This window comes from Giraffa tippelskirchi, chromosome 5 (assembly GCF_054371585.1).
Source record: "Giraffa tippelskirchi isolate mGirTip1 chromosome 5, T2T-mGirTip1v1.2.pri, whole genome shotgun sequence".
Taxonomy (NCBI): Eukaryota; Metazoa; Chordata; class Mammalia; order Artiodactyla; family Giraffidae; genus Giraffa; species Giraffa tippelskirchi.
The window spans coordinates 70,884,526-70,902,490 of NC_137279.1; the positions used below are offsets into that span (position 1 = coordinate 70,884,526).

General features: G+C 43.4%; 2 protein-coding genes across 2 annotated transcripts in view; both read left to right on the top strand.

Annotated features, from left to right (window-relative positions):
* The window catches only part of LOC145506672 (uncharacterized), a 252,988-nt gene that overhangs the window by 41,092 nt on the left and 193,931 nt on the right, over positions 1 to 17,965 (top strand). The gene's annotated exons all lie outside the window — the stretch shown is intronic.
* LOC145506674 (uncharacterized) overlaps positions 16,881 to 17,965 on the top strand; it is a 33,283-nt gene continuing 32,198 nt past the window's right edge. The window contains exon 1 of the mRNA XM_081491925.1: positions 16,881 to 17,154. Within this exon, the coding sequence (XP_081348051.1) occupies positions 16,964 to 17,154 (191 nt within the window). The 5' untranslated portion in view covers positions 16,881 to 16,963. The remainder of the gene's footprint in view (positions 17,155 to 17,965) is intronic.

A 17,965-nucleotide genomic window follows, 5' to 3' on the forward strand; every position in this document is an offset into this window, starting at 1 on the left:
AAAATTCTGTTAACCTTCGCCCTGCTTCATTCTGTACTCCAAAGCCAAATTTGCCTGTTACCGCAGGTATCTCTTGACTTCCTACTTTTGCATTCCATTGCAATTTAAAATCAATTTCAAACATTGATGTGTTTAGGTTACAGAAAAAGAGCAGTTTTTCTGTTGGCCATTGGCAGGAGCATGAGGATTAGTTCCCCTTTGATGGGTCAGGTGGATGATGAGACAAACTATTGAGTCGTGAAACCCATAATAAAGAAATTGGATTTTATTCAAGGTAGCATAGGAACATGTTGCTGTTTTCTTGTTTTTTGCATTTTGATTTGTTTTTCTTTCAATTATTTTCTGTAAAATAACGGTTTAAAATGATATAAAGTATCACTCCATAAGCTATATGTAAACTGACTGCTGCACATGAGAGAAAAGCAGTAGATTAACTAGGAGCGTTTTAAATTATTTAGGAGAAAGTATATGTATGGTGGCTTGGATTAGGGTAGTGGTATGGAAACTGCTGAAAGAATAAAATGTGGACTCACAGCCAAAGGTTGGTTGGTAAAGAAGCCTGACAGAGTGATTAGAAGATAGAAGACCTTTGAATTCACGTCTTCAGTAATGAATTGTTGCTGTTGTTTAGTCATGAATTGTTGTTGTTGTTTAGTCACTAAGTCATGTGTGACTCTTTTGTGACCCCATGGACTGCAGCCCTCCAGGGTCCTCTGTACATAGGATTTCCCAGGCAAGAGTACTGGAATGGGTTGCCATTGTATAGATAACACATATTCTAAATTTAGGTTGAGACTTCAATTAGAGCATTTGGAGGCGGTGGGAAAATGAATGGTCTGTTTTGGGAATATTTGACATGCTTATATAATCACGCAAGTGGATATGTAGAGTTGGTAGAGATAAACATTTAGATCTCAAATATCAACTCAGGAATAAAGTCATCAAATCAGCATTATAGTTAGATAGTAGATTTAAGTAGCTTTATGTATGACTATTGCAGCAAAAGAAGAAGGAAGGGAGCAGAGGACGAGATGATTAGATAACATCACTGACTCAATGGACATCAGTCTGAGAAAATCCAGGGGATAGGGAAGGACAAAGAAGCCTGGCATTCTATACACAGTCCATGGGGTCACAAAGAGTCAGATAAGACTTAGCAACTGAACAACAACAACAATGCCTCACAAGCAGTGGAGCTATGGTTATAAGGGATTTGGGGAAAGAGCAAGTTTCATAGAGCCTCACAAGAGGCAGTGTAGAAGCAGGGCATAAGGAGTCCAGGATTTTTTGATAATGGTAGCAGGTCCTATATTTTAGGGTAAGGAAAGCTAGCTCATGCTGAGTTGGAGGCTTGTGCCTGGTATTAGGTTTCCTCAACAGTGATGTTTTCTGTAAGGATAGACTGACTTGTGTTTATTTTTTTAAAAAAAATATTTATTTATTTGACTGTGTCAGGTCTTTGTTGCAGCATGTGGAATCTTAGATGCAACATGTGGGATCTAGTTCCCCAACAAGGAATGGATCCTGGGCCCCTGCATTGGAAGCACAAAGTCCTAGCAGCTGGACCAAAGGGAAGCCCCGGACTTAGGTTTGATTTGTCTTGTGGGCTGGGCCTGCAGGGTCTCCTTCACTCTTGATACGTGGCTCTTGATACGTGAATTAACTTTATCAAATGTGTTCTTATTAAAGTTAGATGTGAGCAGATGATTTCTGGGAAGGTTTTGGGGTACAATTATAATCATTTTAAAGTCCTACTAATTCCTGATTTTAATATTTTAGGAGAGAAAGGTTTCAAGGAGTTATCAACATGTTAATATGACATATCTTCCAATATCTTTTCATATTCAAGTACAATCTCAATGACCTTGTCCTAACCATAAAAGGCATGATTTAGTGTCACTGAAATCATATTACTAAGACTTGCAATGCCTGTGATGTGAAAGACGAGGTTATGCTGTAATACTCAGGAAAAAAGTATAATGCCAGATAAAACAGAACAAAAATGTCTGTTTAAAAGTTTGCCTGGAGTTAAAAAGAAAAGGCAATTCCCATATTTCAGAAGAAAATAAACTGCTGAAAACAACAGTAGTTTACACTGAGGAGCTAATGCTTCTGCAGCCACACTGGGAAGTTACTGGCTCCAAGAGTTAGTGCTTTGGCTCCAGGGCCCATACAGGGACCAGGCAGAGGTTTGGGAACTCAATCTAGAATTGTATACAGTGCTAAAATCTCATTTTAGGGTGAGGGGAAAATAGAATTCTATGGTTCCTAATAACCACAGTTGGCATCTGAAGAAAACGTTTAAGGAAATGTTTTTCTTTTTTTCCATAAAAATGCAGGAATGGAATGCAATTAGTGATGAAGAGCAAAAAGAGGGGAAATTATGTTGACAATATTCAAGTAATGATGATGATTACTTAAACACTGTGATTAAACAGAAGTAAATAGGTAACAGTAAAACACTGGATGGCATCCTCAACTCAATGGACTTGAGTTGTAGCAGACTCCTGGAGACAGTCAAGGACAGGGAAGCCTGGTGTGCTGCAGTCTATGGAGGCACAAAGAGTTGGACACCAAGCACCTGAACAACAATAAAACACTGGATCGAGTGACCAGAAGAACAGGCTTCTAAGTCACACATTATTCAAGAGGAATTTTTTTAATGTGTTTATTTTTAATTGAAAGACAATTGCTTTACAGTACCGCACTGGTTTCTACCGAACATCAGAATGAATCAGCCATAGGTCTACCCGTGTCCCCTCCACTCAAGAGGTACTTTAATGAAGCTTAAATCTGTCCTTTTTTGCCTTGCATCATACTCGATTGATATTCCCTATCAGTTGTCCTTTCCTTTAATGCTTTATTCTCTTCCATCCCATGGCCTTTACACATAACATTTGCAATGTCTAAAATATATTACCCCATTTTCTTCTTCTAATGCTCTCTTCATCTTTCAAATCTATTATTTTTGAGAGAAACTTCCAATGAGGCCATCAGCCAGATTTGATGCAGTACTGGCTAACTCTTAAGAACTCAGACTCTAGTCCCAAATGTCCTGGGATCTGCACCCAGCTCAGCCAATCACTAGCTATAAGGCCGTTGGTAAATACATGAATATTTCTGTGTTTCACTTTTCCTCCTAATACGGTTGTTGTGAGAATAAAATGAGTTAATCCATGTAAAATGCTTTGAGTAATGTTGGGAACATAGCAAAAAAATAAATCATAGTTATTAATTACTGTGTTATTGTTCAGTTGCTGAGTCATGTCTGACTTTCTGTAACCCAATGGACTGTAGCCCACCAGGCTCCTCTGTCCATGGGGTTTTTCCATTCAGGAATACTGGAGTGGGTTGCCATTTCCTTCTCCAGGGGATCTTTCTGACCCAGGGATCAAACCTGAATCTCCTGAATTGGCAGGGAGATTCTTTACCACTAAGCAACCAGTGAAACCCCTATTATTATTACATATCAAATATCTTTACGGTGAGAGCACTGAGTATATTCTTCTTGTAACACCTAGAAAGGTGGTCTTTGTTTTTGTTTTTTTGGCTAGTTTGCTTTCTCTCTACTTTGTCCACCAGGCTTTAAGTTCCATGAAGGCAGGAACCATGGATGGTCTTGTTCACCATTTTATCAGTGCACACAGCATTGAACAAGTACCTATTAAATTACATAGTTGATCAGTGAATAAATTAATTATTTGCCTTTGTCATAATATTTCTATTATAATTTAGACATTGGGAAACTGGGTGACTGGGTATAAAAATTTCAGTGTACTGTAAAGTCACAAACTGAAAACCTGGGCTACTTCGAATTCACAACTACAGATGAAGCAGCCCAGTGCATGCAAAGATACACAAAGATGTATGGACCCATCCATCTACATTTAGACAAAACAGACGGGGGCCAGTATCCTTGCTTCCCAAGGTTTTCCAGGAGAGGCCAGATGACAAAGCAGAAATGCCAGGAAATTAAAGACCACAAGGGTGGGACTGTTTCACCTGGGTATTATATTATTATTATTCATCTCTGAGTAAGAACTTATGACAAACTTAGTAGCTTAACGCAAGGAGGTGTTCTTTTTTTTTTTTTCAGTTTTAATTGTCAGGGTCTGGGCACAGTTCAGGTGAGTCTTCTATTCAGCTTCTCACAAGGATGCAATCAAAGTGTGTGTCATCTGGTTGGCTTTGTCATCTGGAGGTTTGGCTGAAGAAGCATGTGCTTCCAAGCCCATTCAGGAGGTTGGCAGAATTCATTGCCTTGAAAGAGGATCCTGGCCTCTTTCTGGTTGTTGGCTGGAGGTCAGGTCCTGGGGGCTGTCCTCACTTCTCCTGCCATACGGCCCTTTTCATAAGCAGTTCCCAGTATAATGATTTGCTTCTTAAGGTCATCAAACTAATACCATTTTACATTCTATTAAGACAGAGTCTTATATAGTGAAACATAATCACAGACATGACATCACCTCTACTGTGACATAAATAACTCAGGGAAATGACAGTCCAATACCTTTAGTCAGGAGCAAATAACAGTCCCTCTTGCATTCCAGCAGATTCAGTTAAAGGTGCACACTTGGACCACCTTAAGTTGTGTTCAACACAAAGTGAGAAGAACCATCAGATAAAACGTTCCCCTTTCCTGTTCAGTTGAGTTCAGTTCAGTCGCTCAGTCGTGTCCGACTCTTTGCGATCCCATGAATCGCAGCACGCCAGGCCTCCCTGTCCATCACCAGCTCTCAGAGTCTACCCAAACCCATGTCCATCGAGTCGGTGATGCCATCCAGCCATCTCATCCTCTGTCGTCCCCTTCTTCTCCTGCCCCCAATCCTTCCCAGCATTAGGGTCTTTTCCAGTGAGTCAACTCTTCGCATCAGGTGGCCAAATATTGGAGTTTCAGCTTCAACATCAGTCCTTCCAATGAACACCCAGGACTGATCTTTAGGATGGACTGGTTGGATCTTCTTGCAGTGGTCTGCCCTAATTCAAAGAAAGCTGTTATATGCCTATCCAAAGATCTCTTGAAATGGAACAGTCGTACTTGTTAAGAAGCTTTGGTCACTTCACTTAGTTTCTCATCTCCCTCATTCTCTGCTTCCAGTTCGTTTGTTTCTTAGTCCTTTTCTAAGATTGAATCTCTTGACCACTTTAAAACTTTAGAAAAATTATAAAAGACAGATTGAAGACTGTTGTTAGCCAAGAAATGGGGTGTTTGGAAAGCCAGAGAGCCTCAAGGATAGGAAATGCCAAGCTCCTACAGTTGTGGGAGTGACTTGGCCAAAAATCATGTTTAGAAACTGACACTGAGGTGACAGAACCACAAATGAGACTAAATTTCCAGACACAGCAGTCTCATATATCGAACTCAGAGCCTTCACATGGGGCCTGTAGGTCACTGAAACATAGAATGGCAACGATCAGAAGTACTTGACCCCCAAATTCTCCTAAATGCTCCTAGCTGGCAAAAATGGCCCCCTGTAACTTGGGGAAGAAAACAAATATCCCATGTCAGGAAAAGCACAGAATAAGATGTTTCAAGAAATTCCCTTTTTTTCCTCTGGCTCCACAAACAGCACTTTCTGTAGGTCAGTAATCAGGGCAGCTTTTAGTGAAGTCAAAGCAGAGAAGCACAGTCCCTGCTCCAGTAAGACCCATTATACACCAAAGGAATTGTAGGACCTGGCTAATACTTACTGCAAAGAACGGGACTGTGTGAATTCCTTGGTGTACCAGTGACTAAGAAACTCCATTCCCAATGCAGGGGGGCTGGGTTCAATCCCTGGTCAGGGAACTAGATTGCACATGCCTTCACTAAAGATCCTGAGTACCACAACTAAAACCCAGTGCAGCCAAGAAAATAAATAAATATTAGAAAAAAGAAAAATGAAAAAGAACTGGGTTGCATGTGTGAGAATCTGTCATGATGGTGTTAGGCGGGAGGGATAAGGATAAGGCCACATGGAAGAATATGTTAACATGAGCTATTCAACCATGATTCAAAATTCCATTCAGTGGCAGAAACACCTTGAGCAGTTCTAATTGTGGAGGAAACGAAGCAGGTATAAGTGATAGTCCAACATCCCTTAATTTATTTAGCAAATTAATTATTATGATAAGCATTGCTCAAGAAACATGGAAGTATTACAAAACTGATCAAATTTGCCCTCATAGAGTTTATATTGAAGAAAAAAAGAGAAAGAAAATAAGGGATTTCCTTGGTGGTCCAGTGGTTAAGACACTGAGCTCCCAATGCTGGGGACCTAGCTTCTATCTCTGGTCATAGAACTAGATCCTGCTTGCTGCAACAGAGATTCTGCATGCAGCAACCTAGATCCTGCATGTCACAACTAAGACTTGGCACTGTCAAATTAAAAAAAATAATAATTGTGCATGGCAAACAAGTCCATTATATTGTTATAATGCTATAAGAATTATAACATCAGAGTAGGGCAGATACACTGGGAGTAGTCAGAGTAATGTGTGACATTTCAGTTGAGGTTCTCAGAACAGTATTCTGTGAAGTCAACACTGAGATCTTGAAGGGGATGAAAGAGTTATACATTGCATATCTGGGGGAAAAATGTTCTATAAAGAATAAAAATAAGTAGAAAGACACTGAAGTTGCAGAGTACCCAGTTTGGTCAAGGAACAACAAAGAAGTCAAAGAGCTTGGAGAAAAGGCAGCAAAAGAGAGAAAAAAGAGTGATAGAATCAGAGGGTTAATGGAATCAGGCAGCTGCGCCAGACCTCTGGAATGATTTTGCATTTGACTGAGTATAAAAAAGAGAGCTCTCTGGAGGGTTCTAAGCAGGAAAAAGACTTATTTAATACTTCAAAGGGATTATCCCAGCTGCTATGTAATAGTAGGTAATGTGTGATTGGGGAGAATGTAGTCAGGGAAAGTTAAAGGTAGAATTTCATCACAGGAAACCAGGTGAGACATGATGATAGCTTAGGTCTACAGGTACAAGAAAATGGTAAGAATGGTCAAAGGCAGGGAAATAATTTGTCCTTCGTATATTTTCTCCATGCAGAAAATAAAATAAGACGTAATAGAACAATGGCCTCAAAATATTTAGATATAATTGCCATTCAAGAATTCTATACTAGGTAAAATTATCTTTCAGAACTTATGTCAAGTTAAACACATTTTCACATACACAAAAAATAGCTGAGAGGGGCTTTCCTGGTGACTCAGTGGTAAAGAATTCACCTGCCAAAGCAGGAGCCACGGGTTTGATCCCAGATCCCGCGAAGATCCCACGTGCCTTGGAGCAACTAAGCCCATACGCCACATCTATTGAACCTGTGCTCCAGAGCCTGGGATCCAAAACTACGGAGCCCGTGTGCTGCACTTACTGAAGCCCGAGAGGCCTAGAGCCTGTGCTCCACAACAAGAGATGCCACAGCAGTGAGAAACCCAGGCACTGCAACTAGACTGTAGCACCCGCTTGCCACAACTAGAGAAAAGCCCTAGTAGCAGCAAAGACCCAGCACTGCCAAAGATAATAAATAAAAATTATATTTCAAAAAAGAGCTGAGAAATGTTACTAGCAGTAGAATTACACTAAAGAAACATCTAGAATGAACTTTGTATAGAAACAAAATAATGTTACAATAAATGTCTCAGTTACAAGTGTTTAAATAGAAACAGCAGGCCACTTTTGCTAAGCCTCACATCAACAAACCAAGACTTAATACCTACCAGTTGCAGCCTCTCCCAGGAATGATTCTAATCAGTTACTCTGGAATTACTTGTTTAACTCTAGGGAGATAATCTGCCTGATAGATGGGTGACATCCCCTAAAGGAGGATGATCTTGCTAGAAAAAAATCCACTCACTGTTAGAAACTTTCTTTTTCCAACCTCTTCTGCATTTAAAAGCCTTCCACTTGGGGACTTCTCTGGTAGTAGAGTGGACAAGAATCTGCCTGCCCATGTAGGAGATATGGGTTCGATCCTGGAAGATTCCACATGCTGCAAGAGCCACAACAATTGAGCCTGCTCTATCGGATCCCAAGCAATGACTGCTGAGTCCATGTATGTGTACAATCTGTGCTCCGCAACAGGAGAAACCACCACAATGAGGAGCCTGTATACCACAATGAAGAGTAGCCCTGATCACCAAAATTCTAAAAGACACATGTTCCCCAATGTTCATTGCAGCACTATTTATAAGAACCAGATCATGGAAACAACCCAGACGTCTACTGACAGATGAATTGATACAGAAGTTGTAGTTTGTGTATATATATATATATACACATATACACACACACACACACACACACACACTGGAATATTGCTCAGCCATAAAAAGGAACACATTTGAGTCAGTAGAAGTGAGGTGGACGAACACAGAACCTGTTATACAGAGTGAGTTCAGTTCAGTTCAGTTGCTCAGTCCTGTCCGACTCTTTGCGACCACATGAACCACAGTACACCAGGCCTCCCTGTCCATCACCAACACCCAGAGTCTACCAAACCCATGTCCATCGAGTCAGTGATGCCATCCAACCATCTCATCCTCTGTCATCCCCTTCTCCTCCTGCCCCCAATCTTTCCCAACATCAGTGTCTTTTCCACTGAGCCAACTCTTTACATCAGGTGGCCAAAGTATTGGAGTTTCAGCGGCAGCATCAGTCCTTCCAATGAACACCCAGGACTGATCTCCTTTAGGATGGACTGGTTGGATCTCCTTGCAGTCCAAGGGACTCTCAAGAGTCTTCTCCAACACCACAGTTCAAAAGCATCAATTCTTCGGTGCTCAGCTTTCTTTATAGTCCAACTCGTACATCCATATATGACCACTGGAAAAACCATAGCCTCGACTAGACGAACCTTTGTGGGCAAAGTAATGTCTCTGCTGTTTAATATGCTGTCTAGGCTGGCCATAACTTTCCTTCCAAGGAGTAAGCATCTTTTAATTTCATGGCTGCAATCACCATCAGCATTGATTTTGGAGCCCAGAAAAATAAAGTCTGACACTGTCTCCACTGTTCCCCCATCTATTTCCCTTAAAGTGATGGGACCAGATGCCATGATCTTAGTTTTATGAATTCTGGACTTTAACCTAACTTTTTCACTCTCCTCTTTCACTTTCATCAAGAGGCTCTTTAGTTCTTCTTCACTTTCTGCCATAAGGGTGGTGTCATCTGCATATCTGAGGTTATTGATATTTCTCCCAACAATCTTGATTCCAGCTTGTGCTTCATCCAGTCCAGCATTTCTCATGATGTACTCTGCATACAAGTTAAATAAGCAGGGTGACAATATACAGCCTTGACGTACTCTTTTTCCTATTTGGAACCAGTCTGTTGTTCCATGTCCAGTTCTCACTGTTGCTTCCTGACCTGCATACATGTTTCTCAAGAGGCAGATCAGGTGGTCTGGTATTCCCATCTGCTTCAGAATTTTCCACAGTTTATTGTAATCCACACAGTCAAAGGCTTCGGCATAGTCAATAAAGCAGACATAGATGTTTTTCTGGAACTCTCTTGCTTTTTCGATGATCCAGTGGATGTTGGCAATTTAATTTCTGATTCCTCTGTCTTTTCTAAAACCAGCTTGAACATCTGGACGTTCATGGTTCATGTATTGCTGAAGCCTGGCTTGGAGAATTTTGAGCATTACTTTACTGGCGTAAAGTAAACAGAGTGAAGTAAGTTAGAAAGAGAAAAAACAAGTGTTGCATATATAAGGAATATAGAAAATGGTACTAATGTACATATTTGCAAGGCAGGAATAGAGATTCAGGCATAGAGAAGAGACTTCTGGACACAGCGGGGCAGGAGAAGATAGGATGAGCTGAGAGAATAGCATTGAACTAAATACATTACCATATGTAAAACAGATAGCTAATGTGAAGTTTATGTATCACACAAGGAGCACAAACCAGTGCTCTGTGACAACCTAGATGGGTGACATGGGATGGGAGGTGGGAGGGGGGTTTCGGAAGGAGGAGACATATGCATACTTATGGCTGATTCATGTGGATGTATGGCAGAAGCCAACACAACATTGTAAAGCAATTATCCTCCAAATAAAAATGAACAATTTTTTTAAAAACGTCCCTTTCAAAATTGCCTGAAAAAATATACTTAGGAATAAACTTGACTAAGGAGGCAAAAGAACTATATGCTGACAAGTATTAAACATGGAAAAAGGAAACTGAAGTTGATTCAAAGAAATGGAATGATACCCATGATATTGGGTTGGAAGAATTAATATTGTTAAAATGCCCATACTACAGAAAGCAACCCACAGATTTAATGCAATCTCTGTCAAATCACCTATGACATTTTTCATAGAACTAGAACAAATATCCCAAAATTTATTTGGAAACATTAAAAAAACTGCAAAAGCAATCCTAAGGTAAATGATCAAAGCAGGAACCATAACCTTCACAGACTTCAGACAATGCTCCAAAACTATGGTAATCAAAACAGAATGGTATTGGCACAAAAACAGACATGTGGATCAATGGAACAGAAAGAACCCCACATATCTATGTTCTATTAATCTTCAACAAATGAGGCAAGAATATATAATGGAGAAATGATGGACTCGTCCACAAATGGTGTTGAGAAAGCTGGAAAATCACATGTAAATTGATAAAGTTAGAGTACACCCTCACACCATACACAAAAGTAAATTGAAAATGGCTTAAAGTCTGAAGTATAAGACCTTACATGATAGAACTAGAAGAGAACATAGCAAAATATTCTCTGACATAAATCACAGCAATATTTTCATAGATAAGTCTCCCAAGGAAATAGATATAAAAGCAAAAATAAAAAAGGAACATAATCAAACTCATAAGCTTTTCCACAGCAAAGGAAACCATAAACAAAATGAAAAACAATCTACAGAACGGGAGAAAACATTTGCAAATGGTGTGAATAACAAAGGATTAATCTCCAAAATATACAAAGAGCTCATACAACTCAGTAACAAAAAAACAAAGAACCAATCAAAAACTGAGCAGAAGACCTAAATAAACATCTTTCCAAAGAAAACATACAGATGGCTCATAAGCATATAAAATGATGTTCAACATCACTAATAATGAGAAATGCAAGTCAAAACTACAATGATGTACCACCTCACAATAGTCAAAATGGTCATCAGTAAAATGTCAAATAAAAAATGCTGGAGAGGGTATGAAGAAAATGGAACACCTCCCCCCGCCTCCCCCCACCCCGGACTGTTAATGGGACTATAGATTGGTGAAGCCATTATGGAAAACAGTAGTTACTTTAAAAACTGAAAATAAAACTACTATGCTGCTATCATTCATTTACTTAGTCATGTCCAACTGTTTGCGACCCCATGGACTGTAGCACTCCAGAGTTCCTCGTCCTTCACTACCTCCCAGAGTTTGCTCAAACTCATGTTCATTGAGTCAATGATGCCATCCAATCATCTTATCCTCTGTTATCCCCTTCTCCTCCTACCTTCAATCTTTGCCAGCATCAGGGTCTTTTCAAATGAGTCAGTTCTTCGAATCAGGTGGCAAAATTATTGGAGCTTCAGCATCAGTACTTTCAATGAATATTCAGAGTTGATTGACTGGTTTGATCTCCTTGCAGTTCAAGGGACTCTCAAAGGTCTTCTCCGACACCACAGTTCAAAAGCATCAACTCTTTGGTGCTCAGCCTTCTTTATGGTTGAACTCTCATATCCACACATGACTACTCGAAAATCGTAGCCTTCACTACATGGACCTTGGTTGGTAAAGTGATGTCTCTGCTTTTCAATACACTGTCTAAGTTTGTCATAGCTTTTCTTTCAAGGTGCAAGTGTCTTAATTTCATGGCTGCAGTCACTGTCTGCAGTCATTTTGGAGCCCTCCAAAATAAATCTCATTGTTTCCACTGTTTCCCCATCTATTTGTTATGGAGTGATGGGACCGGATGCCATTCAGTTCAGTTCAGTTTAGTCACTCAGTCATGTCTGACTCTTTACTACCCCACAGACTGCAGCACACCAGGCCTCCCTGTCCATCACCAACTCCCAGGGTTTACTCAAACTTATGCCCATTGAGTCAGTGATGCCATCCAACCATCTCATCCTCTGTTGTCCCCTTCTCCTCCTGCCCTTAATCCCTCCCAGCATCAGGGTCTTTTCCAATGAGTCAACGCTTCAGATGAGGTGGCCAGAGTATTGGAGTTTCAGGTTCAACATCAGTCCTTCCAGTGAACACCCAGGACTGATCTCCTTTAGGATGGATTGGTTGGATCTTCTTGCAGTCCAAGGGACTGTCAAGAGTCTTCTCCAACACCACAGTTCAAAAGCATCAATTCTTCGGCTCTCAGCTTTCTTTATAATCCCACTTTCACATCCATATATGACCACTGGAAAAACCATAGCCTTGACTAGATGGACCTTTGTTGGCAAAGTAATATCTCTGCTTTTTAATTTGCTGTCTAGGTTGGTCATTATCTTAATGATAATATCGGATGCCATTATCTTAATTTTTTGAATGCTGAGTTTTAAGCTAACATTTTTTTTTTTTTACTCTCCTCTTTCGCCTTTAGTTCCTTTTTGCTTTCTGCCATGACAGTGGTGTTGCAGTAGAAATTACTAGGCAGTCAGTGTATAACTCTGAATCCTCAGTCTTGTTTTCAGTAAACATCCTGCTCCATTGTCCTGAATTCCTGGAATGTATCTTTAGTCTGATAAATTATCAGCACTCAGATCCAGAGAGGAGCAGCAATTAAACTCTGTTCCATATGCTTGAGGGAAAAACAACTGGTGATCATTAATCTTAAGCCCATACATCTGGCCCATGGTAAAATGGACAGAGGTCATGAAAAAGGGTGGTGACTTAATCCAAGGATCAAAGGAAGTCATAAAGATGATGTATCTTGACCTTTAAACTGAATGTTTAGAAATAATGTGATTTAAAGGAAGGGTATAAAAACCACCTTGGGGTGACCCTTTACCCCCTCTCTATGCTGAGTGTCTATGCTGAGAGCTTTGCACTTTCCTCCTATTTAATAAATTTTATTCAATTACTACCATGAGTGTTTGCATGTTCACGGATTCCATTCTTTGGCTGCGTGGACAAGAACTCGGATTCCTGTCTCATCTTTTGGGGGCTCGTCTGGAAATCCTGAATGCCTACTCAAGGTAAACACACACACTCACTCTCAACTCTGTTATTCACTTCTCTTTACCTAATATAGCTGCATGGTCTCTTGAGCCACTCTGTTTCACAAGCCTGCATGAGTTCCAAAGGCAGACAGAGTTAGTAGACAGTAGCCTCGGGTCAAAGCCTGAGCCAGCAGAATGACCTGGGGGTGCTGAGCAAAATCTCTGCTAGGCTGCTGCCTCAGTGAGAACCGCAGGACATCTACCATTTCTCTTTCCGAACATCTAGAGGTTACGAGATTTTTCACTTAAAGTAGGATCATTTCGGAGTGTGTGTAAATACTAACCTTGTGCACTGCATAGCTTGCTTTAGGGGAACTCCAGTTCAGGCACACCCAATTTTCAAGAGCACAGCAAGTCCACCAACCTAGGCTCTCACTCTATGTCTATCTCTAGGTGGAAAGGAAGATAGAGACAGGAAGAGGACAACAGTCCAGGGTAACCGGATAATGATGTCAAGACCAGGTGCACTGCAAAGTTGAGGGAAGCATACTTTAGTGGTGTTTCTTTGCTCCCACTGTGGAAGGTGGGGACACCCTCTATCAGAAGAACCAGAGAAAAGACAAAGAGCACTGGACGCTGGTCTTTTGTCTTTCAGATGGGAGCAACCTCTTCGTGCCCTACACCCAGCTCAAAGTGGATGCCTTTGGCAAGTATACTGAAGAACTAGAAGTTTAACCCTTAGACCTGGTTAAAGAAGAGAATGATCTTTTTCTGCACCAAGGCATAGCCTCAATAGGATCTATCTGATGGTGAAAAATGGCCTCCTGAGGGCTTATTTGATTATAATACCATCCTCCAAATAGACCTCTTTTGTAGACAAGAAGGAAAATGGTCAGAAGTGTCATATATACAGGTTTTGTCTTGAGAGAGAAAACCCTCTTATCCAGGAGTTGTGGGCTTGCTACTTCTATGCTGCCTATAACTTCCTCCAAGTCCTCAGGCCCAAACTGTCGCCCTTAACCAGAGCTGCCCAAACCTAGCCCATAGGAGCCTCCACAATCTCCGGTAATGCCTTGGGCACCAGCAGTAGCTCCTTCCCCAGTGGCTCCTAACCCAACACTGGTGATGTCTAGGCTATATCCTTCCCTCCTTCCATTCTAAGAAGCTCCTAATGGGGACTTGGGAGCCACAGGAGTCCATGTTCCTTTCCCCCTCTGAAATTTAAGGCAAATTAAATCAGACCTAGGAAGATTTACTGAAGATCTTGACAATTATATAAGTGTTTCCCAGGGTCTAAACCAATCTTTGAAACGGCATGGAAAGATATTATGCTAACCCTGACTAGTACCCTTACTGACAATGAAAGAAGTAGTAATTAAAAATGCCCAGGGATGGGGAGATGAATGGTATGCTACTAGCATGCAGGGGAGACCTGAGAGTGAATCAGCCTGGTTACCTACTGGGCTCCAGGCAGTGCCCACAGCAGATCCTAACTGGGCACATGACAAAGACAGTGATGACTGCAAGAGAGTTCACTTTATCACTTGCATTAAGGAAGGCTTAAAAAAATCACTAGCTTAAGCCCTTAGACTCCTCCAAACTATCTGGAGTGACTCAGGAAAAGGAGGAAATCCACACAGCTTTTCTGGAAAGGCTCAGGGAGGCACAGAGAAAGCACACTAATCTCGACCCAGATGCCCTAAATTTATTTTTACAGACAAATTTATTACTCAGTTGGTTCCAGATATTCAGAGGAAATTCCAAACACTGGCCTTTGGCCCCCACATAGATTTAGAGGCCTCCTTGAAGGAAAGTAATACTGCTCAAAATAGCCTGGAGTTAAAACTTCCCTCCAGGTCCTCCCCACCATTCTATGCAAAATAAAGAACTCTGACCCGAAGAAAAAAAATGGACATTAAGGTTGATCACGCCCAGCTCCCAGCTGGTCCCAGCTGGTCTCCAGAATACCTTGCCCCAGCCATTTAAGAGATTACTACTTCAAACACTTCCCTGGCTTCCCTGTGGCTCAGACAGTAAAGCATCTGTCTGCAATGCAGGAGACTTGGGTTCAATCCCTGCATCAGGAGTATCTCCTGGAGAAGGAAATGGCAACCCACTCCCTTGCCTGGAAAATCCCAGGGACGGAGGGGCCTGGTAGGGCTACAGTCCATGGGGTCCCAAAGAGTTCGACACGACTGAGTGACTTCACTCACTCCAAACTACTTGGGAGAAGAATAGGCCCCCTTACCAGCGGATGTCCACATATATGCCTATATATACTTACTTTTTCCTTGGGTTAGTGCAGCAGCTCACTAATCTGACTGCTGCCCCTTCCCGCCTCATTAAAGGTGAATCTGTTCCGTAAAGTGCCTTTCTCCTTCTTTTTCCGAACCTCGCCTCCTCTAACTCCCTTACCCTATACTGGTAAGAGCTGCCACGTCAGTATTCTTAAATAGAAATCAGGATGAACCTAAAGAAAAAGAGAATAGAGATAAGAGAAAGGCCGAAGCTCTCATTATGGCCCTACAGGGAGTTAACTTCAGGGCTACAAAAGTGGGAGGACACAAGCAAAGACCCGGAGTCTGTTTCTGTTGTGGCAAGGACGGGCACTTTAAGGAACAATGCCCCCAAGGCAAGCAGAGGCCACCACCAAGGCCTTGCCCCACTTGCAAGGGAGATCACTGGAAGAGGAACATCCTCAGGGACGTAGGTTACAGGGGTCAGAAACCCAAGATCAAGATTGACGGGGCCCAGGGCTTCCCACTTTGACTCCTGCCCTCATCACCACACAGGAGCCTCAAGTGACACTAACTGGAGGAGGCCATCCTGTTAAATTCCTACTGGATACACGAGCCGCTTTCTCAACCCTCCTGTGTAATCTGGGTCCTTCTTCTACTAATCAGCTACTAAACGTGGCATTTCTGGAAAGCCAATTACAAAATGCTTTACACAACAGTTGAGTTGCAACTGAGATTCTAGTCTTTTTTTTTTATGTGCATATGTGGATGTGCTCAGTCGTGTCCGCCTCTCCGACTCTACGACCCCAGGGACTTCAGGCTCCTCTGTCCAAGGGATTTTCCAAGCAAGAGTACAGGAGGGTGTTGCCATTTCCTCCTCCAGGGGATCTCCCAGACTCAGGGACCGACTTGCATCTTTTGCGTCTGCCTGCGTTAGCAGGCTGATTCTTTACTACTGCGCCACCTGGGAATCCCACGTGAGCACAGGGTGCCTGGAGTGCTGGGCGTGGGGTGAAGGGGGCTAGCAGCGAAACCCCACGAGGTGAGGAAGGGGGAGGGCGATCACCCCGGGCCGGCCGACCGGATCCGCCCGCAGTGAGGCCGAACGATCCCCCACGCTCCGTCCACGAGGGACGCAGCGTGCTGCCCCGAAGTTCTGATGGGGAGACCCTCGTCAAGGGCCCGGACGATCCAGAAGCGGGGCCAAGGGCACCAGCCGGGCACATCGGGGACGGCTGTGGCACCCTCGGTCTCACCACCCCCGGAAGGCGGGCGGTCCAGGCATGGCAGCCAGCAGGGACCCTCGCGCAGCGAGCCCACCGCAGCAGGGGCGCGCTGGGGGCACAGGCGCTCCTCCTGGTCCAGCACGAGACAACGTCGGCAAAGGGTAAAGGAGCAGGGCCAAGGCGCGCGGGGAAGTGAGACGCACCAGGGCGCAGCCCCGCGGATCTGCAGACAGGACAGATGAGGCACCGGAGCTGTGCGGCCAGGTAGGAGGGGCCTGGAAGCCATACAAAATGACCCGGACGCGAGTCAGCTTCCGGGTCATGCCACGGGATCTCACCGCCAGAAGCCCCCAGCACAGGAGCAGTCCCCTGGCACCCAGGACGTCTACCGCCCTTCTGGCCCCTATGGGGTCCCACCACTGCCAACACCCAGAGCCACAACAACTGGCCCGGGAGAACGCTCTCCCGTGTACCGAGGCCTCCATGGCCATCACGTGCAATCGGCCGTGCCCAGCTTCCCCACCTCGGGACCGAGTGCACGTCTCTGCCCGGGGACGCCACCAGCCACAAAGGCCAGGGAACGACACCCACGTGAGGTGAGGCCTGTTAGGTCCTAGACAGAGGAAGGGGGCGCTGAGCGGTCACCTGTGTAGGGCGGGCCAGGAGAGGGGGAAAGCCGGCAGTGACAGGGAAGGGCAACAAGCACGCACAGGGAGGGCCTGGGGACAGGTTCGCGTGCTGTCCGGTGTTCAGAAAGACCGAGTCACGGCCGGCCACCAGGAAAACGAGTGCAGGGTCCCACCACCACACACACGAGGGTGGTCCCGCGATGCCTGGGATGCCGGCCAGCCCCGGCCACCCCCAGAGTCTCCCACGACCCAGCTCTGCCGCCAGGCCAGCGTGCCACAGCCCCACCTCATGTAGCAGAGGGGCCCCTCCACCCATCTCATTCTTCCATCTGCTACAAAACCCCCAACCTAGGAAGAGATATTCTGTCTAAAATGCAGGCTTCAATTCATATGGAAAAAACTTATGCTAACCTCTGACAGAAGTAGAAGTTAACCCTGAATTCTGGGTAACCAGAGGAAAGATAGGAGGAGCCATCTCAGCTCAACCAGTACATACAACTTTAAAAACCCTAATAACTTTCTTAATTGAATGTAACAGCCCTTCTAATACACCTATTCAGAAAGCGAAGAAGAACGAAAGAGCCTCTTGATGAAAGTGAAAGAGGAGAGTGAAAAGGTTTGCCTAAAACTCAACATTCGGAAAACTAAGGTCATAGCATCTGGTCCCATCACCTCATGGCAAACAGATGGGGAAAACAGTGGAAGCAGTGGCAGACTATTTTTTTGAGCTCCAAAATCACTGCAGATGGTGACTGCAACCATGAAATTAAAAGATGCT